The sequence below is a fragment of the Macrobrachium rosenbergii genome, chromosome 59 (genome assembly GCF_040412425.1).
Source record: "Macrobrachium rosenbergii isolate ZJJX-2024 chromosome 59, ASM4041242v1, whole genome shotgun sequence".
NCBI lineage: Eukaryota > Metazoa > Arthropoda > Malacostraca > Decapoda > Palaemonidae > Macrobrachium > Macrobrachium rosenbergii.
Genome location: NC_089799.1, coordinates 23,679,579 through 23,703,615, shown reverse-complemented (window position 1 = coordinate 23,703,615; position 24,037 = coordinate 23,679,579). Strand labels below are relative to the sequence as shown.

Below are 24,037 nucleotides of genomic sequence, written 5' to 3'. Positions count from 1 at the left end.
TGAGTTCGGTTTCACTGTTATCAATACAAATGATACAAATGAAAAAAATAAGTTGGCTTAAAAATTTACGTAACTATCATTGTGCCAAAAAACATTCACATCTCTTCGGTGTGATGTACTAGAGCTTTGAAATGACCAATTGTATAAGGAAATTATAAAAAAAAGAACTTATAATATTATAGTTGCTGTAACTAGCTAACCTAAATCAATAAAGGCCTTCAGTTTATTACCTTCTTCTCTAAGCAATGAAGAGGCTGAAGAATGGAAAGACCCAAAATTGTGACAGGATTGCACGCGAGATCCCTCAGTATGGTGGTGAAAACAGGAGTGATTGAATGATCAGTATGTGTAAGGTATGTCTATGTGAGGGAACAATTTTTTTTGTATAGAAGTAAATGTATACATTACAGAGTCACATCATACCTTGTATACGAGGAACGAGTGTGGAGGATTTAGGCCAAGGAAGTAAAACAGATGATGGAAAGACCATTATGGATAGAACAGGATGGAGGATGTGTAAATCAGGTAGCCTACCCAGCATCTAATCGTTTTCGCAAAATACGGAAAATGTTAAAGATGTATGGTGTGGAAGAAAAACTATTGAGAGTATGTATATGTGTATACACACACACACACACACACACCCACACACACATACACACATATATATATATATATATATATATATATATATATATATATATATATATATATATATATATATATATATATATATATATATATATATATATATATATGTATATATTCTGTATATCTATCTATCTATCTATCCATATATATGTATGTACATATATATATATATATATATATATATATATATATATATATATATATATATATATATATATATATATATAAACTAAATAATTGGTGAGATATGAATTTGGGAAATTGACTGGTTTGGTTTAAGCTTAAGTCACCCACCAGGGTGTGCTTGTTCTATCTTTAACGGTTTTCTTACATTAGGGTTGGGTGGGTCGTGCGTTCATGCGGGTTAAATATTTTATAACACGGAATTTGGTGAAGAAATCCACAATAATGTCAGTGTGCATATATAATAAAATATATATAAAACGAGAGCTTTGACGACCTGCTCGATTCTCCTCAATCTGACTTGAACAGAGAAGGCACCATAGAAGTATAAAGTTAAAAATAAATAAATAAAAGTAAAAAAAAAAAGTGTTACTGCCAGAAGAACACCGGTCATGATTTGAACACACCCAATTCTGTAGGTCAGATAATTCCATGAAATTACCACCGATTTCATTCTGTCAACAACGCTTTTTAACTTGATTTGTTTTTACTTTTTACTTCGATTGTATATTACTGGTATACAGAGACTGAGAAGGAAAAATTAGTCGGTTCTCGAAAGCTTTCATTTTATGTATATTATATATATATTTTTAAAACATAACATATTCAACATTTTAGCGACTCGTGCGTTTATGAGATTTTTTTTTATAAATACGGAATATTCTATATACATGGGGTTATTTGTCATTCAGCAATTAAAATATGGAATTTGGTGTGGCACGTTTTTTTTTTTTTTTTCTCAGGAACATCATTGTAGGACGAAAGGAACTGATATTTGAATTTCTTTCTATCTTTAAATCTTCAGCTCAAAATATTTACGGACAGACTTAACAGGTTGCAAGCCCAAGAGGCCTACAAATCGATATCAGCCAGCAGAGATAGACAAGTTATGGGAGAAGGTGATTATTAAAAAAAAATTATGAGAGAATGGCAAATAAAATCTTTACAACTAAATCCAGGAGACGCTAGGAGAAAGCAGGAATAAAATTGCTCCTTACTTAAGCAATTAAATTTCAGAAGAGTCCGCAACAGCTCAAGGTAAACTATTCCACATTTTAGTTGTAGCCAAGATAAAACTCTTAGCAAACTGAGCATAATTAAACTTGACACTGCAAAACGACACACTGTTTGCAGCAGGGCTCTGCCTGTGTTGCAAGCAAAAGCAATTAGGTCAGGTAAGGAAGGGTGCACAGGATGTTAGTTTATGGAACAAACATAATAAACTGTCTTAATGTCTATGCCACAAGTCAACATTAAGAGTTGACAAAATAAACCCGTCTGATGACATAATTCTATCCCAACATCTGAGATGAGAGTCAGCACCCGAAGCATATAGGACGACACCGATAGCTTATTTTTTTTTTATTTAGTTTTATTTGTTATTTATTGCTTCTTCATTTCATTTTACTTTATACTGGTTGCTTTTGAAATTGGTTTTCCGGATTAAGCTCTTATCCCTATGTGGGGTCTAGGGCATACTAGATTCTCCTTTTCCAATTTGGGTTGTTTTTACTATATATATATATATATATATATATATATATATATATATATATATATATATATATATATATATATATATATATATATATATATACACACACACATATACATTTTACACACACACACATATATATATATATATATATATATATATATATATATATATATATATATGTGTGTGTGTGTGTGTGTGTGTGTGTGTGTATGTATGTATGTATGTATACATATATATATCCATTTATGTACTGTACTGTATATATATTTTTTCTATGAAATAGTCTAGTAGTTTGTTTACACAGCATTTTTTCCTACTGGAAAGCCCACCATGAATTTTATTCTATGTTAAAGTCTGAAGATGAATAGGAATAATAAATGTCAATAATATATTACTAACATTTATCATGTATTTTCTATGCAATCAAAATTATTCTCAATGCTGGGTGTAAATTAAAAAAAAAATCTTTTAAAATTGTAATGTTCCAAATATATGAATGATAGTAAAAGAAAATACGGATAATTGGTCAATTCCTATTGAGTGAAAATTTGCCCAAATAGCACAAAATTAGTTAATTAGTTAATACCTATGGAATCAACTATTCAAATATCTTATTCAAAAATATCTCACGTAACTGACACCAAAGGAAGGAAATTTAATGTTCCCTTCGATACCTCCTCAAGTGAGAAAATAATGGCCTTGTGGCTACGATCTATAAAAGACGCAGTAAAAAGTCTTTTCCTCAGATTCAGTGATCACTCTCATTCAGCATGGTGGGTAGTAATCTGTCTCTGTATCTCTTTCTGTCTCCCTCTTGCTACTGTATGCGGCAACTCCTAAGCTTATCACACACATGCTCACATATATGAATTTTTATCACATCACCGTGATGTTTTTTATATTCACAAATATTGACCTACAAATGTCGTTTAATATTCAATTTGGTCTGCCGCGGAAATATACAGAAAGGGAATTGTAATTGACAACAGGTACGTCACCTGGCACATTTGATCCATTGATAACAACTACCTCAGACTCTAGTGGCTTTCAAGAGAGGTATTATATTTTAGTGACTCTGCCGTACATATGCCCATCGAGTGCAGATATTTAGTTGGCATCATGAAAAGCTACGGGTTTCAAATGTATTAATCGGCTGTCATGGTGGGGGTGGGTTGATACCGAGACTGAGTACAAGTACCCGTAATCGGCAGACAAATGTACTGCAAAAGTCGGTATCAACGTATACCACTCTTGACAGCAGAAGTCGCAGGCAGTTGCAGTCGGTGAATCGAATCAGTCAGGTGACGAAAACTGCTTGTCGGTTATAATTCCCTTTCGGTATTATTTCAGAGGAAGAGCGAAGTGGATATTAACGACATATACGTATGTATGTATATATATATATGTATGTAAGTATGTATGTACGTATGTATGTATGTATGTATGTATGTATGTATATGTGATAACTTCATTACACCTAAATAAGGATCCAAAGGATTACGAACCACCCATTTAATCATATTTTGCTCTTCTTTGTTTCATCAATACAACCCTTAAACTCTACACTCCATTCACAATCTGTTATTTTATTATTTCTCAGTTTTGCCCCGTAGATCTGACGTTATAGGCTGTACTTGTTTTAAGTTTTCGTATCACAAATTCATTAATAACATACCACTTCTTTTTTTCATACCCACTTTTGCAATATACCAGTCACCTTCTAGTCTACTAATTCCGACACGCTTTACTATCGACATGAAAACATTTCGTTACTATTTCATAATTAAACTAACCACCAGAAAACATCAGTACTTTTACATTATTTCTCAGTCCATTCTATCCCCTAATTGCGTAAAGGAAACATTAATGTCCGTGGAGTTTCCTTCTTAAATGGAATGACGATGACGAACTCTTATGTGGAAAAATTATATAGCCTCTTTCCTTACAGGTGTTTGCTGAATGTTTCCTTGGCAACTTTTCAAAGATTGTATTTGCTTGTGAAGTTAGCTAATGTGATATATATCTAATTATATGTTGTAAATAAGGTGTCGTAAAAATATATGGATAATGAATTGGCTATTTCATTGCAGGCATTCTTGAAATTCGTCCTCACATTGTCCCTTGTGGCTTCCTGTGTCTTTGCTGAGGGAGGCTATGGAGGACATGGAGTTTCCCTCGGGGGACATGGAGGATCCTTCGGAGGTCATGGAGGTTCAGTGGTTGTGAGTCATGGAGGTTCCCTGGGAGGTGGGTATAGTTCTGGTGTCCTTGGAGGTTCCTTCGGAGGACCTAGAGTGCATGGAGGTTCCTTCGTAGGACATGGAGGCTCATCTGGAGTCGGTTATGGAGGCTATGGGAGAAGCTCTGCCACCGGTTTCAATGTATTCAATCTGGGACATACCGGATCCTTGGGAGGTAGATACGGAGGTCATGGTGGAGTCTCTGGAGGTGTTGTAGGAATCTCTGGAGGTCGTGGAGGATATTCCGGAGGTCTTGGAGGAATCTCTGGAGGTGTTGTAGGAATCTCTGGAGGTCGTGGAGGATATTCCGGAGGTCTTGGAGGAATCTCTGGAGGCCTTGTAGGAATCTCTGGAGGTCGTGGAGGATATTCCGGAGGTCTTGGAGGAATATCTGGAGTTCGTGGAGGTCTTTCTGGTGGGCTTGGAGGAATTTCTGTAGGTCATGGAGGAATCTCAGGTTCTTATGGAAAGTAAATGATTATCTAGATCTTTTCCCAACTGTCAACATAACTTATTTTCAAAGAATATTATTGTTAAGTTCAAAGTAATGTCATTTATTTGTCCTGTTTTTAAAAAAAAAAATGGTAGACAAATTTCTAGACATAAACATTGTCTTACATTTCATATTACCAATTTAGAAATAAAAGAATTGGACAGCTGTCGAGTCTTTATGGAAATCCACATCATTCTAGAAATAAAAATATACAATATATATTATGTATATTTGGAGATTATGACTTTGTATCTCCAGATAACAAAGAAACGCATAAATGCATGATTATTTCTGACAGAGGATTTGAACTAATGAACTGTTATCAAATCTTCGTTAACTATTTTAATTAGCCTGTATATTTCATTTTAAAAGCAAACAAGCAAAAAATGCGCCCAAGTTTCTTCGGCGCAATCGAGTTTTCTGTACAGCCACTACACCGTATAATCAAGGCCACAGATGATAGATCTAACTTTCGGAGGTCTCGGTATAACTGTATGAGCCACTGCCCATGAAACTTTAACCACGGCCCGGTGGTGGCCTATCGTATATCGTTGCCAGAAACACGATTATGGCTAACTTTAACCTTAAATAAAATAACAACTACTGAGGCCAGAGGGATGCAATTTGCTATGTTTGACGATTGGAGAGTGGAAGATAACATATCAATTTGCTTCCCTCTAGCCTCAGTACGGTAGTTTTTAAGACACGAGGGCGGACCGAATAAATTGTGAACGGACAGATAAAGCCGGCGCAATAATTTTCTTTTCAGAAAACTGAAAAAAGCAATGAAACGAGGATGTTGTAGTCTCAGAAAAAAATGACCAATGAGAAACAGAATCAAGAGTCACAAGAATAGATTGTATATTCTAAATCCATATATGTAGTAGAATACAGGAATAATATCATTAAGAAATCTTGAATTTGTCAAAAGTTTCTTTTCCATTTGAAATACAAAAGGAAGTCGATGTTCACAAGCACTGAATTTAAAGAATTTTTTTCGCTGATGAAAGTCTAAGATACCCTCGATGAGAAACAGGTGAATTTTTCTTCCATAATTACCAACTTAAATTTTTAAAAACTTAGATTAACCTTATTTTTCGTAGCATTAAGGATAAAAAACACGAGTAACGTTGATGTAAATAAACGTTTTCTATAACAGTCAGTCCATTAAGAGGTCATGCGCTGAAATGATAAAAATTTAGAGTTTTAATAAAGTACGTGCTTTCGTCTCGCCTGAGTTCAGTTTCAGCGTTACCAATACAAATGATACAAATGGAAAATGTCAGTTGGCTTAAAAATTTACGTAACTATCATTGTGCCAAAATACATTTCCATCTCTTCGGTGTGATGTACTGGAGCTTTGAACTGACCTATTTTATAAGAGAAATTATAAAAAAATAATTTTGATATTATGGTTGCTGTAAATAGCTAACCTCAGTCAACAAAGGCCTTCAGTTTTTTATCTTTTTCTCTATGCAATGAAGAGGCTGAAGAATGGAAAGACCCAAATTTTGACAGGATTACACGCGGGATGCTTCAGTATGGGGTTGAAAACAGAACTGATTGAATGACCACTACGTATAAGGTATGTCTATGAGAAGGAACAACTTTTTGTATCGGGGTAAATGTATGCATTACAGAGTCACATCATACCTTGTATACGAGGAACGAGTATGGTAGGATTTAGACCAAGGAAGTATAACAGATGATGGAAAGGCCATTATGGAAGGAACAGGATGGAGGATGTGTAAATCAAGTAACCTACTCAGTGTCGAATAGTTTTCTCAAAATACGGAAAATGTTCAAGACGTATGGTGTGGAGGAAAATCTATTGAGAGTATGTATGTATGTATGTATGTATGTATGTATGTATGTATGTGTGTGTATATATACATATATATATATATATATATACATATATATATATATATATATATATATATATATATATATATATATATATATATATATATATATATATATATATATATATATATATATATATATATATATATATGTATATATTCTGTATATCTACATATCTATCATATCTATCTATATATATACTGTATATATATATATATATATATATATATATATATATATATATATATATATATATATATATATATATATGTATATATTCTGTATATCTACATATCTATATATCTATCTATCTATCTATATATATACTGTATATATATATATATATATATATATATATATATATATATATATATATATATATATATATATATATATATATATATATATATAGAAACTAAAGAATTCAGTGAGATATGAATCTGGGAAGCTGACTGGTTTGGTTTAGTCACCCACCAGGGTGTGCTTGTTCTATCTTTACGGTTTTCTCACATCATAATGGATAAAGATATGCAAGAAGACAGGGTTGGGTGGGTCGTGCGTTCATGCGGGTTAAATATTTTATAATACGGAATTTGGTGAAGACATCCACAAAAATGTCAGTGTGCATATATAATAAAAATATATATAAAACGAGAGCTTTCGACAACCTGTTCGATTCTCCTCAATCTGACTTGAACAGAGAAGGTACCATCGAAGTATAAAGTTAAAAAATAAGAAAATAAAAGTAAAAAAAAAAAAAGTGTCACTGACAGAACACCGGTCATGATTTGAACACACCCAATTCTGTAGGTCAGATAATTCCATGAAATTACGACCGATTTCATTCAACAACACTTCTTAACTTGATTTTTTTTTTTTTTACTTTTTACTTAGATGGTGCATTACTGTTCTAGTGAGATTGAGAAGGAAAATCTAGTAGGTTCTCGAAAGCTTTAATTTTATGTATATGTTTAAATCATTAACATTGACATTTTTGTGGATCTCTTCACCACTTTAGCGACTCGTGTGATTATGAGATTTTTATAAATGCTGAATTTTCTATGGTCATGGGGTCATCGACGATTCAGCAATTAAGATATGGAATTTACCCTGCCAGATTTTTTTTTCATCAAGAACATTGTAGGACGAAATGAACTGATATTTGAATGTATTTCTCTCTTTCTTTCTTTCTTTCTTTCTTTCTTTAATTCTTCAGCTCAAAATCTTTACGGACGGAATCAACAGCCTGCAAGCCCAAGAGTGCTACAAATAGATATCAGCCAGCAGAGAGAGGAAGATATGGGAGGTGATTATTAAAAAAAAATATGAGGGAATGGAAAATAAAATCTTTACAACTAAATTCATGAGACGACAGGAGAAAGCAGGAATAAAACTGATCCTTACTTTAAGCAATCAAATATCAGAAGAGTTCACAACAGCACAAGGTAAACTATTCCACATTCTAGTTGTAGCCAAGATAAAACTCTTAGCAAACTGAGCAGAATTAAACTTGATACTGGAAAACGACACACTGTTTGCAGCAGGGTTCTGCCTGGTGTTGCAAGCAAAAGAAGTTAGGTCAGATGAAGAAAAGTGCACAGGATGTTAGTTGTTGTAGCACATATTATGGAACAAACATAATAAAACTGACTTAACGTCCATGCCACAGTCAGCATCAGGAGTTGACAAATTAAATTCGACTGATCAAATAACTCTATCTAAACATCTGAGATGAGAGTCAATACAAGACGACACCGATAGCTGATTGCTTTTGAAGCTGTTTTTCCTGCTTGAGCTATTATCCCTATATGGGGTCTAGGGTTTGCTATATTTTCCTTTTCCAATTTGGCCCTTTTTACTATATATATATATATATATATATATATATATATATATATATATATATATATATATATATATATATATATATATATATATATATATATATATATATATATATATGTATGATATATATATATATATATATATATATATATATATATATATATATATATATATATATATATATATATATATATATATATATATATATATATATATATATATATATATATATGCCTGTGTGTGTATGCATGAATGTATGTATGTATATATACATATATAGTATATGTATACATAAAATGTATATATCTATATGTATATATATATATATATGTATGTATGTATGTTTTTTCTATGAAATAGTCTAGTAGTTTTGCCGGGCCACGGAAAAATTTTTATTTTGTATAATGCTCACGAGTTCACGCTTGGAAGCAATCTTCAGTTCCCAGTATTATACTGTTTTTTTTTTTTCATACTGGAAACTCCACCATGATTGTTGTTCTATATTAAAGTCTGAAGGTGAATAGGAATAATAAATGTCAATAATATATTACTAACATTTATCATGTGTTGTCTATGCAATCAAAATTATTCTCAATGTTGGGTGGAAATTTTTAAAAGAATCTTTTGAAATTGTAATGTTCCAAATATATGGATTATGGTAAAAGAAAATACGAATAATTAGTCAATTCCTGTTGTGTGAAAATTTGCCCATATAGCACAAAATTTAGTTAATTAATATTTATGGAATTATATATTAACAATGATTAATTAAAATTTTTCACCATTTACATAATACTCTTGACCATGACCGCCTATAACTATTTAAATATCTTATTCTAAAAATATCTCACGTAACTGACGCCAGAGGAAAGAAATTTAATGTCCCTTTCGATTCCTCCTCAAGTGAGAAAATAATGGAAAATAATGGCCTTGTGGCTATGAACTATAAAAGGCGCAGTAAAATGTCTTTTTCTCAGATTCAGTGATCACTCTCATTCACTATGGTAGGTGGCGATCTATCTCTCTATCTCTGTCTCTCTCCCTCTTGCTACTGTATGCTGGAACTCCTAATCTTATCACACACATACCCACATATGTGAATTTTTATCATATCACCGTGATGTTTTTATGTTCACAAATATTGAGCTACAAGTGTCTTTTAATATTCAATTTGGTCTGCCGCTGAAATATACAGAAAGGGAATTGTAATTGACAACAGGTACGTCACCTGGCACATTTGATCCATTAAAAGCTACCTCAGACTCTATTGGCTTTCAAGAGAGGTATTATATTTTAGTGACTCTGCCGTACATATGCCCATCGAGTGAAGATACTTAGTTGGCATCATGAAATGCTACGTGTTTCAAATGTACTAATCGGCTATCATGGTGGGGGTGGGTTGATGCCGAGACTGAGTACAAGTACCCGCAATCGACAGACAAATGTATTGCAGAGTCGGTATTACCTTATACCTCTCTTGACAGCCGAATGGTAAGAGTAATCATCGCTGAAGTCACCGGTAGTTGCAGTCGGTGTTTCGAATCCGCCAGGTGACGAAAACTGTTTGTCGGTTATAATTCCCTTTCGGTATTATTTCAGGGGAAAAGCGAATTGGATATTAAACGACACACACACAGACACACACACACACACACACAGAACACACACACACACACAGACACACACACACACACACACACACACACATATATATATATATATATATATATATATATATATATATATATATATATATATATATATATATATATATATGATAACTTCATACACCTAAATATGACTCCTAAAGATTACGAACAACCCATTTAATCATAATTTGGTCTTCTCTGTTTCATCAATTCAACTCTTAAACTCTACACTCCATTCACAGTCTGTTATTTTATTTACTCCTCAGTTTTGCCCCGTATATCTGAAGTTATCTGCTGTCTTGTTTTGAGTTTTTCCATCACACTTTCTTAAATAATATGCCACTTCTTTTTCTCATACCCACTTGTGCAATAAACCAGTCGCCTTCCAGTCTACTAATTCCGATACAATTTACTATCGATTTAAAAACATTTCGTTACTACTTATTAATTAAATTAACCACCAGAAAGCATCAGCACTTTTGCATTGCTTCTCCGTCCATTCCATCCCCTAATTGCGTGAAAGAAACATTAATATCAGCGTGGAGTTTCCTCCTTAGTTTAAATGACGATGATGAACTCTTATGTGGAAAACTTGTGGACTCTCTGCTTCCTTTATAGTTGCTTGCTGTAAGTTTCATTATCAGCTTTTCAAAGATTGTATTTGTTGCTAAAGTTAGCAAATGTGATGTATATCTAATTATAAATAAGTAAGTATATCTTAGTTTAACCAGACCACTGAGCTGGTTAACAGCTCTCCTAGGGCTGGCCAATATAAGGATAATCAACTGGTTATTTCTATTACAGGCATTCTTGAAGTTCGCTTTCACTTTGGCCCTTGTGGCTTCCTGTGTCTTTGCTGAGGGAGGCTATGGAGGACATGGAGTTTCCCTCGGGGGACATGGAGGTTCCTTCGGAGGTCATGGAGGTTCAGTGGTTGTGAGTCATGGAGGCTCCCTGGGAGGTGGGTATGGTTCTGGTGACCTTGGAGGTTCCTTCGGAGGACCTGGAGTGCACGGAGGTTCTTTCGTAGGGCATGGAGGCAGATATGGAGGCCATGGGAAAAGCTCTGCCACCGGTTTCAGTGTATTCAACTTGGGACATGCTGGATCCTTGGGAGGTGGATACGGAGGTCACGGTGGAGTCTCTGGGAGTCTTGGAGGAATCTCTGGAGGTCTTGGAGGAATCTCTGGAGGTCATGGAGGAATCTCCGGAGGTCTTGGAGGAATCTCTGGAGGTCGTGTAGGATACTCCGGAGGTCTTGGAGGAATCTCTGCAGGTCATGGAGGTTTTGCTGACGGGCATGGAGGATTATCTGTAGGCCATGGGGTAATCTCTGGAGGTCATGGAGGTATCTCAGGCACCTATGGAAAATAAATAATTATCTAGGCCCTTCCCAGCTATCAACATAATTTATTTTCATAGAATATTATTGTAACGTTCAAAATAATGTCTTTTATGTGTCCTGTTTTTATAAAAAAATATAGTTGACAAATTGTTAGACAAATATTGTCTTACATTTCATATTACAGATTTAGGAATAAAAAAGAATTAGACGGCTGTCGAGTTTTCATGAAAACCTACACCAGTTACAGAAAAAAATGCACAATAGATGTTACCTGGAAATTATAACTTTGTATTTCCAGATAATTAATAAACGAATCAATGCAGTTTTATTTCTAACAGATGTTTTAGATGGTTTACATTAAGCTGTCAGGCTATGGGAATTATGTCAATTTTTATATTAGCGTGGGTGGTGGGTTAATGTGGCTTTTCTTAGCAACCTTCACTTCAGGGTGTAACGTCCCTGCCTATATGAGTTAGGGCAGAAGAGACTCTTTAGCCTCTACAGGCAGCTCTGCTAGGAGAAGGACACTCCAAAATCAAACCATCGGGTAGAAAGGACCCTTTGGCCCTGATAGGCAACCCTTCTAAGAGATGGTTACTCTGAATATAAACCTTGTTCTCCAACCTTGGACTGTACCGTAGCCATTGTAACGTGGCCTTCCAAGGTCTTGGGTTTGAGTTCTCTTATCTGAGGGTACAATCAGGCATTTATCCTCTATTTTGTTCACTTTTCTGTTTTTTTGAAAAGTGTGTAGGACAGGCTGATGAGAAACCAAAAGTTGCTTGGTAGAATTTCAGGAAAGTGCCTTTGTCTTTACCTCATCTTTTCCTTCTGAGTGTTTTATTATTTTTAAATCCATCCTGACTGTCCCCCCTCAGTTGTTGTGGCAAACCTGGCAGATCTCTTAATTGCCTTACAAGGTGCGCCGGCCTCACCTTGTTGACCAGTTGCTTCTGCTGATTTTTTAAATGACATATAGTGATGTTTATATATACTTTTAACAGAATTTTTATAAATAATGCAAATAATGTTGTTATTGATGGTATTGTTGTTTATTGTTCTGCTGAATTTTACAATGTTACTGTCGTTGTGAGCCTTTTTACTAGTTTTTCTACTGATTTAATTCTATATCTTTTGGGAGACATTGAGCTGGACCCTGGGCCAGTTACTCATTACTGTAAGAGAAATTGCAAAGTACTTTAATCAAATATTCGAGACTTAAGGTCAAATTTTCTTGATCTACAGAGTTGTGCCCATAACTATGATCTGATGTTTTTATCTGAGACTCTTTTAAGTGGTAACAAGTCAAGGTTGAGTTTTTAATCCCGGGGTTTGATGGCCCTGATTTTATTTATTGTCGCAACATTCCACATGCGCAAGGTATGGCTGTATACACCAAGTCTAGACGACCTATTTATCGTCAGAAAAATTTTGAGTGCAGTTGCCATGAAGTTTTTTGTTTTAAAACTTTCAGCAAGTGTGTACGCATTTGCTGTTTACCACAATCCAAATATCGACGATTCTATGTGACTGTCTCTTGGATAGGATTAGTATGGCTCAGTCTCGGGATTCAAAAGCTTCATCCGTTATTTGGGGAGACTGTAATGCAAAGCACAGCGAGTGGCTAAATTCAAATTCCACGGATCACCATGGTCGGTCTGCTCTTGAGTTCTGTGTATCTTCCGATTCTGTCTAGCTTATTGAGGAACCCACGCTTACTTCTGATAATAGTTTAGGCCTCATATTCATGGATGTTCCAGCCATTGTCAAGTGCAAGGTCTGTGAATATATAGCCTTTCTGATCATTGCGTCATTGAGATGAACACCTGTCAATCATTTTATTCCTAATGCCACTGTTAGAAAAAAGTCTGGCTGAAATCTAGAGCCAATTGGGATCGCATTATTGAAGCATTCAGGCACTTTATACTTCAGATGCTATATTAGAGCCTGATCTCAAGACGAAGTTAAATGAAACGCTAATGGTTATTTTAATGAGGTATACCCCTAGAAAGGCCTTCAAATTCAGGACAAGTTACCAGGCATGGTTTGTTGATACACGTAGGTGAGCTTACCATGACAAACAGACCAAATTCAACACAAGAAGACGAAATCTTTCAAATGAAAATTACACTATTTTTGTTGAGTCTCGCCGTGCTGCGAATAGAGCTTACCATACAGCTGAGAGAAACTACAATAATTCCTTGAAGAAGAAACTTGAAGGAATTACTCAGCCTCATCTGTGGTGGACCAAACTGGCATCGTCTATCTTTGGGTTAGGCTCACCTTTCATTCCACCACTACTAACAGATGATGGTAGAATTGTTACTGGCCCTAGGGAAAAGGCTGAACTGCTTCATCGAACCTTTGAAGCCAGGCAAGCAGATGAGTATGTCCCTCTCCCAGATAACTGTCATCCTGAGTCTATTTTTACAAAATTTGCATTTTGCTCTAGGGATGTTAAGAGAATTCTGGGTAATCTTGATAGCTGGGGTGGAGAAGATCCTGGTGGCTTCTTTTTTTTAAAGCTTCTATTTTGTTGTCTCCCAAGATAAGTAGATTCTATAGATTTTTGCCAATGTTGTATCTTTGCAGATGAGCGCAAGCTTAGTAATACAGTGCCTGTTCCAAAGAGTAGCATATCTGCAGACTGCTGTAACTACAGGCCAATTTCTAGTCTCCCTGTGCTCTCCAAGGTTGTTGAAAAACTTATTTTTAAGCCATTATATAAGTATGTGGAATCTAAAGGATTGTTAGCTGATAGCCAATATGTATACAGAAAGGAGTTAGGGACCTGCGATGCTCTTTTAGACTGAACATGCCATTTGCAAGAGAACCTTGATAAGGGTTTTGAGTGTAGAGTAATTCAAATTGATTTTAGTGCTGCTTTTGATTTAGTAAATCATAAGGCACTTATTAATAAACTTCAGAATCTTGGAGTGGGTGGATATGTGTTAGGACTACTTCAAGACTTCCTTGCAGGTAGGCAGCAGTGAGTTGCTGCTGATGGGATCTTTAGTGTACCAAAACATATTGTGTGTGGAGTTCCACAGGGCAGTGTTCTTGGTCCGCTATTTTTGGTGTATACAAGCGATATGGATGTTGGCCTGGAAAACAAGATTGTTCAGTATGCCGACGATGCAATTTGTAGGTGTAGTAAAGTCTCCACTTATGAGAAATGAAGTTGCCCTCAGCCCCAATCGGGACATGGACCGGATCATTGATTGGTGTAGTCGGTGGGGTATGAGCCTGAACTCCAGTAAACCAAAAACACCATTGATTAGCAGATTTCGTACACATTTTCCACCCCATCCTCCCCTTCAGGTGGATGGGACTTTGCTGAATAATTCTGAAGCTTTAACAATTCTAGTAGAAACTTTTGACTTACATCTTACTTTTGAGAAACATCTAATGAAAGTTTCAGCAAATGCTGCACGAAAGATAAGTGTTGTTTTATTAGAATATTGTTCTCCGGTGTGGATGTCTGCTTCTGCCAGAGATTTATCTCTCTTAGACAGAGTTGTTAGTGGTGGTAGGTTTCTGTTTCCTAATATCAGCAGTTATGACTTGAACCATCGACGGGTGGTGTCTTGTTTGTCCCTTTTTCATAAGTTGTACGTTAATAGAGATCTTTCATATTCTCAACTGAACCGTGATGCCCCTTTCCTGCCGAGAGCAACCACATTCGCTGAACAGCAGCACTAATATGCAGTAAATGTGCCTCGCTGTCGAACTTCTCAGTTCCAGAGGTCCTTTATTCCTCACACCGTTGGACTGTCGAACAGTCTCCCTGAGGATGTCTTGCAATTGGAACTTCGAAAGTTCATGCAAAGATGCACTGCATTACTACCCTAATGCTATTCTCCCCGTTTTTTAATCCAATTTTATCTATTTATTAATTTATTATTCCTTTTTAGTGAGATCTCTTCTTTCTGTATTTCCCTTTACCTCCTCTTACTTCCTAATGAGCATCATATTCTTTGGAAGCTTGAATTTCAAGTCAATGGCCAATGTGGGCTGGTTCCATATGAATAGGGTTCATTCTTCTGAATAATAATAATAATAATAATAATAAATAATAATAATAATAATAATAATAATAATAATAATAATAATAATAATAATTGTTTTATAGATAGAATAATTAAAAACATAGATCTTTTCATTTCAGAAATGATAAACAAATGGAAATAAAGCCAGCAGCCACAAGAATTAATTCCCTGTATGTATTAATATAGAAGAATAAAAATCATTGGAAGATACTGAGTTTATCAAAAGTTACTTTTCCATTTGAAATGCAAAAGGACGTCAGTGTTCATAAGTACTGAATACTTGGGATTCTTTTCGTTGTTGAAAAACTACGATATCCCAGATGAAGAACTGGTATATTTTTCTTCCATAATGGGATAGATAGAGCGATGATTTACTTTATATCCTATCCTGAGACATTTGAATAAGTTGGAATAAATTGTTTTAAAAACCCAGATTAACCAAGAGTTTCGTGATTCTGAGCAATGAAAATGCTAATAACATTGAAGAATTCGTAAATAAGATACCTCTTGAGACCAAAGTCATCAGCCAATAAAATAATAGATAATGAATCCAGCTGGACAGAAGGTATTAACGACATTAAAATGTGACAGTATTAATTTTGTTCCGTATCATGAATGTATATTTCGATAACAAACTCCCCGACCTACGCTGTTTTCTTAGAACTCGTAAAATCAGGTCAGCGATGAATCTGGAGTTAATACGACGAATTACGAGCGTTTTACGGAAAACTGCAAGTCGGCGGACATGCGAGAGAATATCTATTCACTACGTCGAATACAATTTCGTAAGCGCGGTTGTTATCCAAATCGCTGCTATTCTTGTCTCCTGTTTATAGCTTTGTTCCCAGGTCGTTACTTCTATTTATATGAGGCATCATCTGTAAAATGATGATCAAGGTCCAGTGATTTAACTGACGCTCAAGAAGCTTCCAACGTTCAGTCTAAGTTTTGTAAGATGTAAAGAAACATCTCTTCTATAGCGCCCAATGCCTTATGAGGCCGTGCGTTGAAATGATCAAAATTTGGAGCTTTAATAAGGTACCTACTTTCGTCTCACCTGCATTTGATTTCACAGCTAGCTTAACAAATTACGCATATATCCCAATGTCAAATAAAAACTTTCTTCTCTGATTCCTGGTATAATGAAACTTGGAAATGGTTACTTTTGTAATAAGTCATGGGAAATTAAATTTTGATATTATTGATGGCATAAATAGCTAACCAAAATTAACAAAGGGTTTCAGTTTATTAAATTCCTTTTCGTACAAGTAAGAGGTTGAAGAACTGAGGAGCCAAAAAGTTAATAATGGGAATACAAGAAAGATGCCTCAGTATTAGTGGTTAAAGTATGATTGGCTGACGAGCATGTGTAAGGTGTATCACTATTTTTAGTAAAGAGTTAAATATGGTAAGAGATTCTATAAGGACTGCAAGAACATAACATGCCCAGAATCCCAGAAAAGAGTGTGGAAAGATTTAGACTGAAAACGTAAAACCTATGATGGAATTATTAGTATGGAAAGAACAAGATGGGTTTAGACAAGGAACAGGATGTGTAAGTCACGTATTTATTATGTAATAGTTTCTGCAGAACGAAGCAAGTGTTGAGAATGTGTGGTGTGCAAGAAAATATTTAGAATATATTTTTTTTCTTTTATGAAAGTGAATAATTTCCTGAGATACGAAACTAGCAGATTGACTGGTTTAGTTTACACATAAGTCACAGAGAAAGTGTGTTTATGATGTCTCTGTGGTCTTTAAAAATCATTACGGAAAATGAATATAAAATTTAGGTCAAAGGCCAATCGCTGGGACCTATGAGGTCATTAAGCGCTGAATGGAAAATTGAGGATGAAAATGTTTAAATGTGTAACAGGAAGAAATTTCGCAGTTACACTATGAAACACTTATTTGGGGAGGGGGTGAGTGAGATGAAAGAAAGAATTTATGAACCGAAGTACAGAAAAGGAATGAAAGGGATTACAGCTATGGGCCGAAGGGACCCTGCAAAGAAACTAAAGTAATGCCTAGAGTGCACAGCGTAAGGTGCACTGAAGGCACTAACCCCTGAGGGGAATATAATTTTGGACGAGGCGATGTAAAGTAAACATTCAGGGTAGGATGAGCCTTCTGTTTATGGGAAATACATAGATAATAATAATGGAGTTTCTATGCGCGGAGGTCGTTCACGATTCAGCAAATAAAGTATATAATTGGTAGCGCCATATTTGCTTTTTCTCTGAAAATATTATTGTAGGAGGAAACGGTTGATCTTGGAATTCATGTACATGGGTGTTTTACAATAGTTGACTGGTTTTATCATATTTTCTTTCCTTTGATGTTTAACTAATTGTTTTTCTTTGTTATTTCTATTTTATTGCTTATTCATTGCTTTTGTACTTATTTCCTTAACTTGGCTGCTATCCTTATGGGGGCTCTATGGTTTGTTGTATTCTGCTTCTCGAATTAGGGTTACAGTTTGAACACACACACACATACACTATGTATACATATGTACATATCTATATCTATATATATACATATATATATATATATATATATATATATATATATATATATATATATATATATATATATATGAGTGTAATTTTGATAGCATAAATAAGTGGTAATAAATGTCAATAATATATTATTGACATATTTTCTGTTCACCTTCAGACTTTAATGTAAAATAATTTACATGACTGGGTTTCCAATAAGCAACATAATATTATAAATACAGGGAACTGAAGCTTCAAAGCCTGCAATCATAAACAATATACAAAACAAAAACTTGGTCTTATTCCGGAAAACTACTAGACGCTATCGTAGAGAATGTAGTTGTGAGGTCTGATTTTGAAGGTTACTTTGTATACACACACACATACACATCCACACACACACACGTATAAATATATATATATATATATATATATATATATATATATATATATATATATATATATATATATATATATATATATATATATATATATATATATATATATATATATATATATATATATATTTATACTGTGTGTGCGTGTGTGTGTGTGTGTGTGTGTGTGGGTGTGTGTATTATGTACAAAGTAACCTTTAAAATAAGACCTCACAGTTACATTCTCTATGATATACTCTAGTAGTTTCTCTGAACGAGACCAAATTTCTATTTTGTATATTGTTTATGATTGTAGTCGTTGAAGCTTCAGTTCCCCGTATTTATAATATTATGTTGCTTATTGGAAACTCAGTCATGTAAGTTATTTTACATTAAATTCTGAAGGTGAATTGAGATATGTAAGTAATATATTATTGACATTTATTACCAATTATTTATGAAATCAAAATATATGAATGACAGCAAATGACCTCTAAGAATAAGCTAATTCCTTTTGAGAGAAAATGCGACCAAATAGCGCACAGTGAGCTAATTAATTCATATCTATGGAACGAAATGTTAACTGTGACTCATCGAAATTTTTCACAAAATCCATTTGACCCAGATTGTACATAATTGCTGATATATCATATTCCAAAAATATCTCTCGGAACTGGCGCCAGAGGAAAGAAATTAGTGTTCCTTTCATTTCCTCCTCAAGTGAGGAACGGATGACCTCGAAGCTACAGATCTCGTTTTTTTCCTGAATGGAGGAAATACGAGAATATTCGATCTATAAAACGTGTAGTAAAAAGGCTTTTCCACACATTCGGTGATAACTCTCATTCAGAATGGTAGGTAGCAGTCTCTCTCTCTCTCTCTCTCTCTCTCTCTCTCTCTCTCTCGTGTTTTTGCATGCGGTAACCCTCAGTCATATTACAAACATACTTATAAATATCTCTCTTTTGTTTGTGCGGTAACCTCAGCTACTATATGACATATATATATATATATATATATATATATATAAATATACATATATATATATATATATATGTGTGTATATGTATATATATATATATATATATATATATATATATATATATATATATATATATATATATATATATATATATATATATATATATATATATATATATATATATATATATATATATATATATATATATACATTACCACAGGTGAAAAATAAGAAATAGGGTGTAGGTCTGACCGGTTTTCGACTTTATTTGGAAATAAAGTCGAAACCGGTCAGACCTACACCCTGTTTCTTATTTTTCACCTGTGGTAATGTGTGATAAATGAATCACGTAAAAAGTGATAATAATCATATATATATATATATATATATATATATATATATATATATATATATATATATATATATATATATATATATAATATTTATATGTGTCTTCACCGTAACCTATACACAACTTTCTTAAAAACCACGACGAAACCCTTTGAATATAATTTGCTGCTCACTGTATCGTCAGCAAACTTCAACAATATATTCCATTCACACCATATTATCGTATCCCACTGTTTTGCCAGCACAACTACTGTCCATTTTCTGACTTTTTTTTTCTATCACATTTTACATTAAAACGCAATTTTAGTTTTTTTTAATTCTAAAACATGCATCTCTTTCAATATAAAAATATTTCATTACCACTTTCTTATTAAATCCAGCACCAGAAAGAATCAGCAACTGTGCATTTCTTCTCCATCCATTCTATTTCCTAAAAAGGGAGAGGAGAATTAACGTCTGTTGAGTTGGTTCCTGAAGTGAAGAGACGATGATGAACCCTTGTGTGGCAAATTTCTGTAGCCTCTTTTTCTTTATAGACATTTGCTGATTGTTACAGCGACACACTCTTTGCGAAGATTGCATTTGTTATTGAAATTAGCTAATATCATACATATCAGCTGATAATGCTGTCAAGATTGTGCAGTAAACTATATGAATAATAAAACTGTTATTTCATTACAGGTATTCTTGAAGCTCGCTTTCTCTTTATTTCTTGTGGCTTCCTGTACCTTTGCTGACGGAGGATCCTTTGGAGGTCATGGAGGTTCAGTAGTTGTAGGCCATGAAGGATCCCTGGGAGGTGGGTTTGGTTCCCTCAGAGGACCTGGAGTGCATGGAGGTTTCTTTGGGGGACATGGCGGTTCTTCTGGAGGCGGATATGGAGGCCATGGCAGAAGTTCCACCACCGGTTTGAGTGTATTCATCCTGGGAGATACTGGCTCCTTGGGAGGTGTATACAGAGGTCAAGGAGGAATCTCTGAAGGTCATGGAGTAATCTCTAAAGGTTTCGGAGGATTTTCTGGAGGTCGTGGAGGTGTTTCTGGTGGCCATGGAGGACTTTCTGGAGGTCATGAAGGAATTTCCGGAGGTCATGGAGGAATCTCTGGAGGTCATGGAGGAATCCCTAAAGGTCACGGAGGATTGTCTGGAGGTCATGGAGGAATCTCTGGAGGTCATGGAGGATTGTCTGGAGGTCATGGAATAATCTCTAAAGGTCACGGAGGATTGTCTGGAGGTCATGGAGGTGTTGATGATGGCCATGGAGGATTGTCTGGAGGTCATGGAGGAATCTCTGGAGGTCATGGAGTAATCTCTAAAGGTCACAGAGGATTGACTGGAGGTCATGGAGGTGCTGCTGAGGGCCATGGAGGATTGTCTGTTGGTCATGGAGGAATCTCTGGAGGTCATGGAGTAATCTCTAAAGGTCATGGAGGATTGCCTGGAGGTCATGGAGGTGTTGCTGGTGGCCATGGAGGATTCCCTGGAGGTCATGAAGGAATCTCTGGAGGTCATGTAGTAATCTCTAAAGCTCACGGAGGACTGCCTGGAAGTCATGGAGGTGTTGCTGATGGCCATGGAGGATTGTCTGGAGGTCATGGGAGAATCTCTGGAGGTCATGGAGTAATCTCTAAAGGTCTCGGAGGATTGCCTGAAGGTCATGGAGGTGTTGCTGGTGGCCATGGAGGATTGCCTGGAGGTCATGGAGGAATCTCTGGAGGTCATGGAGTAATCTCTAAAGGTCACGGAGGATTGACTGGAGGTCATGGAGGTGCTGCTGAGGGCCATGGAGGATTGTCTGGAAGTCATGGAGGAATCTCTGGAGGTCATGGAGTAATATCTAAAGGTCACAGAGGATTGCCTGGAGGTCATGGAGGTGTTTCTGGTGGCCATGGAAGATTGTCTGGAAGTGATGGAGGAATCTCTGGTGGTCATGGAGTAATCTCTAAAGGTCACGGAGGACTGCCTGGAGGTCATGGAGGTGTTGCTGATGGCCAAGGAGGGTTGTCTGGAGGGCATGGAGGAATCTCTGGAGGTCATGAAGGAATCCCTGGAGGTCATGGAGGAATCTCTGGAGGTCATGGAGTAATCACTAAAGGTCATGGAAGATTGCCTGGAGGTCATGGAGGTGTTGCTGGTGGCCATGGAGGATTGCCTGGAGGTCATGGAGGAATCTCTGGAGGTCATGAAGGAATCCCTGGAGGTCATGGAGGAATCTTTAAAGGTCACGGAGGATTGTCTGGAGATCATGGAGATTTTTCTGGTGGCCACGGAGGATTGTCTGGAGATCATGGAGGAATCTCTGGAGGCCATGGAGTAATCTCTAAAGGTCACGGGGGATTGTCTGGAGGTCATGGAGGTGTTTCTGGTGGCCATGGAGGATTGTCTGGAGGTGATGGAGTAATCTCTGGAGGTCATGGAACAGCCTCTAAAGGTCACGGAGGATTGTCTGGAGGTCATGGAGGTGTTTCTGATGGCCATGGAGGATTGTCTGGAGGTCATGTAGGAATCTCTGGAGGTCATGGAATAGTCTCTAAAGGTCATGGAGGATTGTCTGGAGGTCATGGAGGAATCTCTGGAGGTCATGGAGGAATCTCTGGAGGTCATGGAGGAATCTCTGAAGGTCACGGAGGATTGCCTGGAGGTCATGGAGGTGTTGCTGGTGGCCATGGAGGATTGTCTGAAAGTCATGGAGGAATCTCTGGAGGTCATGGAGTAATCTCTAAAGGTCTTGGAGGATTGCCTGGAGGTCATGGAGGTGTTGCTGGTGGCCATGGCGTATTGCCTGGAGGTCATGGAATAATCTCTAAAGGTCAAGGAGGATTGCCTGGAGGTCATGGAGGTGTTGCTGGTGGCCATGGAGGATTGTCTGAAGGTCATGGAGGAATCTCTGGAGGTCATGGAGTAATCTCTAAAGGTCTCGGAGGATTGTCTGGAGGTCATGGAGGTGTTGCTGGTGGCCATGGAGGATTATCAGGTGGTCATGGAGGAATCTCTGGAGGTCAGGGAGTAATCTCTAAAGGTCACGGAGGATTGTCTGGAGGTCATGGAGGTGTTGCTGGTGGCCATGGAGGATTGTCTGGAGGTCATGGAGGAATATCTGGAGGTCATGGAGTAATCTCTAAAGGTCTCGGAGGATTGCCTGGAGGTCATGGAGGTGTTGCTGGTGGCCATGGCGTATTGTCTGGAGGTCATGGAATAATCTCTAAAGGTCAAGGAGGATTGCCTGGAGGTCATGGAGGTGTTGCTGGTGGCCATGGAGGATTGTCTGAAGGTCATGGAGGAATCTCTGGAGGTCATGGAGTAATCTCTAAAGGTCAAGGAGGATTGCCTGGAGGTCATGGAGGTGTTGCTGATGGCCATGGAGAATTGTCAGGAGGTCATGGAGGAATCTCTGGAGGTCATGGAGTAATCTCTAAAGGTCACGGAGGATTGTCTGGGGGTCATGGAGGTGTTGCTGGTGGCCATGGAGGATTGTCAGGAGGTCATGGAGGAATCTCTGGAGGTCATGGAGTAATCTCTAAAGGTCACAGAGGATTGTCTGGAGGTCATGGGGGTGTTGCTGATGGCCATGGAGGATTGTCTGGAGGTCATGGAGGAATCTCTGGAGGTCATGGAGTAATCTCTAAAGGTCACGGAGGATTGTCTGGAGGTCATGGAGGTGTTGCTGGTGGCCATGGAGGATTGTCTGGAGGTCATGGAGGAATCTCTGGAGGTCATGGAGGAACCTCTGGAGGTCATGGAGGAATCTCTGAAGGTCATGGGGGATTGTCTGGAGGTCATGGAGGAATCTCTTTAGGTCATGGAGGAACCTCTGGAGGTCATGGAGGAATCTCTGAAGGTCATGGAGGATTGTCTGGAGGTCATGGAGGAATCTCTGGAGATCATGGAAGAATCTCTAAAGGTCATGGAGGATTCCTTGGAGGTCATGGGGGTGTTGCTGATGGATGGAGGATTGTCTGGAGGTGTCTCTGGAGGTCATGGATTAATCTCTAAAGGTCACGGAGGAT

The 24,037-nt window shown here is 36.5% G+C and overlaps 1 protein-coding gene across 1 annotated transcript; it reads left to right on the top strand.

Moving 5' to 3' along the window:
* The first annotated feature begins 576 nt into the window (after positions 1-576).
* On the top strand, positions 577-24,023 carry LOC136837627 (uncharacterized PE-PGRS family protein PE_PGRS54-like). Its single transcript, XM_067102504.1, has 6 exons — positions 577-606; positions 4,423-5,007; positions 11,230-11,751; positions 13,467-13,547; positions 14,078-14,242; positions 20,712-24,023. Exons 1-6 carry the CDS (start codon positions 577-579, stop codon positions 24,021-24,023), a joined length of 4,695 nt encoding a protein of 1,564 aa, XP_066958605.1.
* Positions 24,024-24,037: the final 14 nt, after the last annotated feature.

Excerpts from the sequence above, each read along its gene's own strand:
- LOC136837627 (XM_067102504.1), top strand. The coding sequence starts at position 577 with ATGTATGGTGTGGAAGAAAAACTATTGAGA. Across the intron at positions 607-4,422 it reads TGGAAGAAAAACTATTGAGA|GCATTCTTGAAATTCGTCCT; the intron begins GTATGTATATGT and ends ATTTCATTGCAG. Across the intron at positions 11,752-13,466 it reads GATTATCTGTAGGCCATGGG|CTTATTGAGGAACCCACGCT; the intron begins GTAATCTCTGGA and ends GATTCTGTCTAG.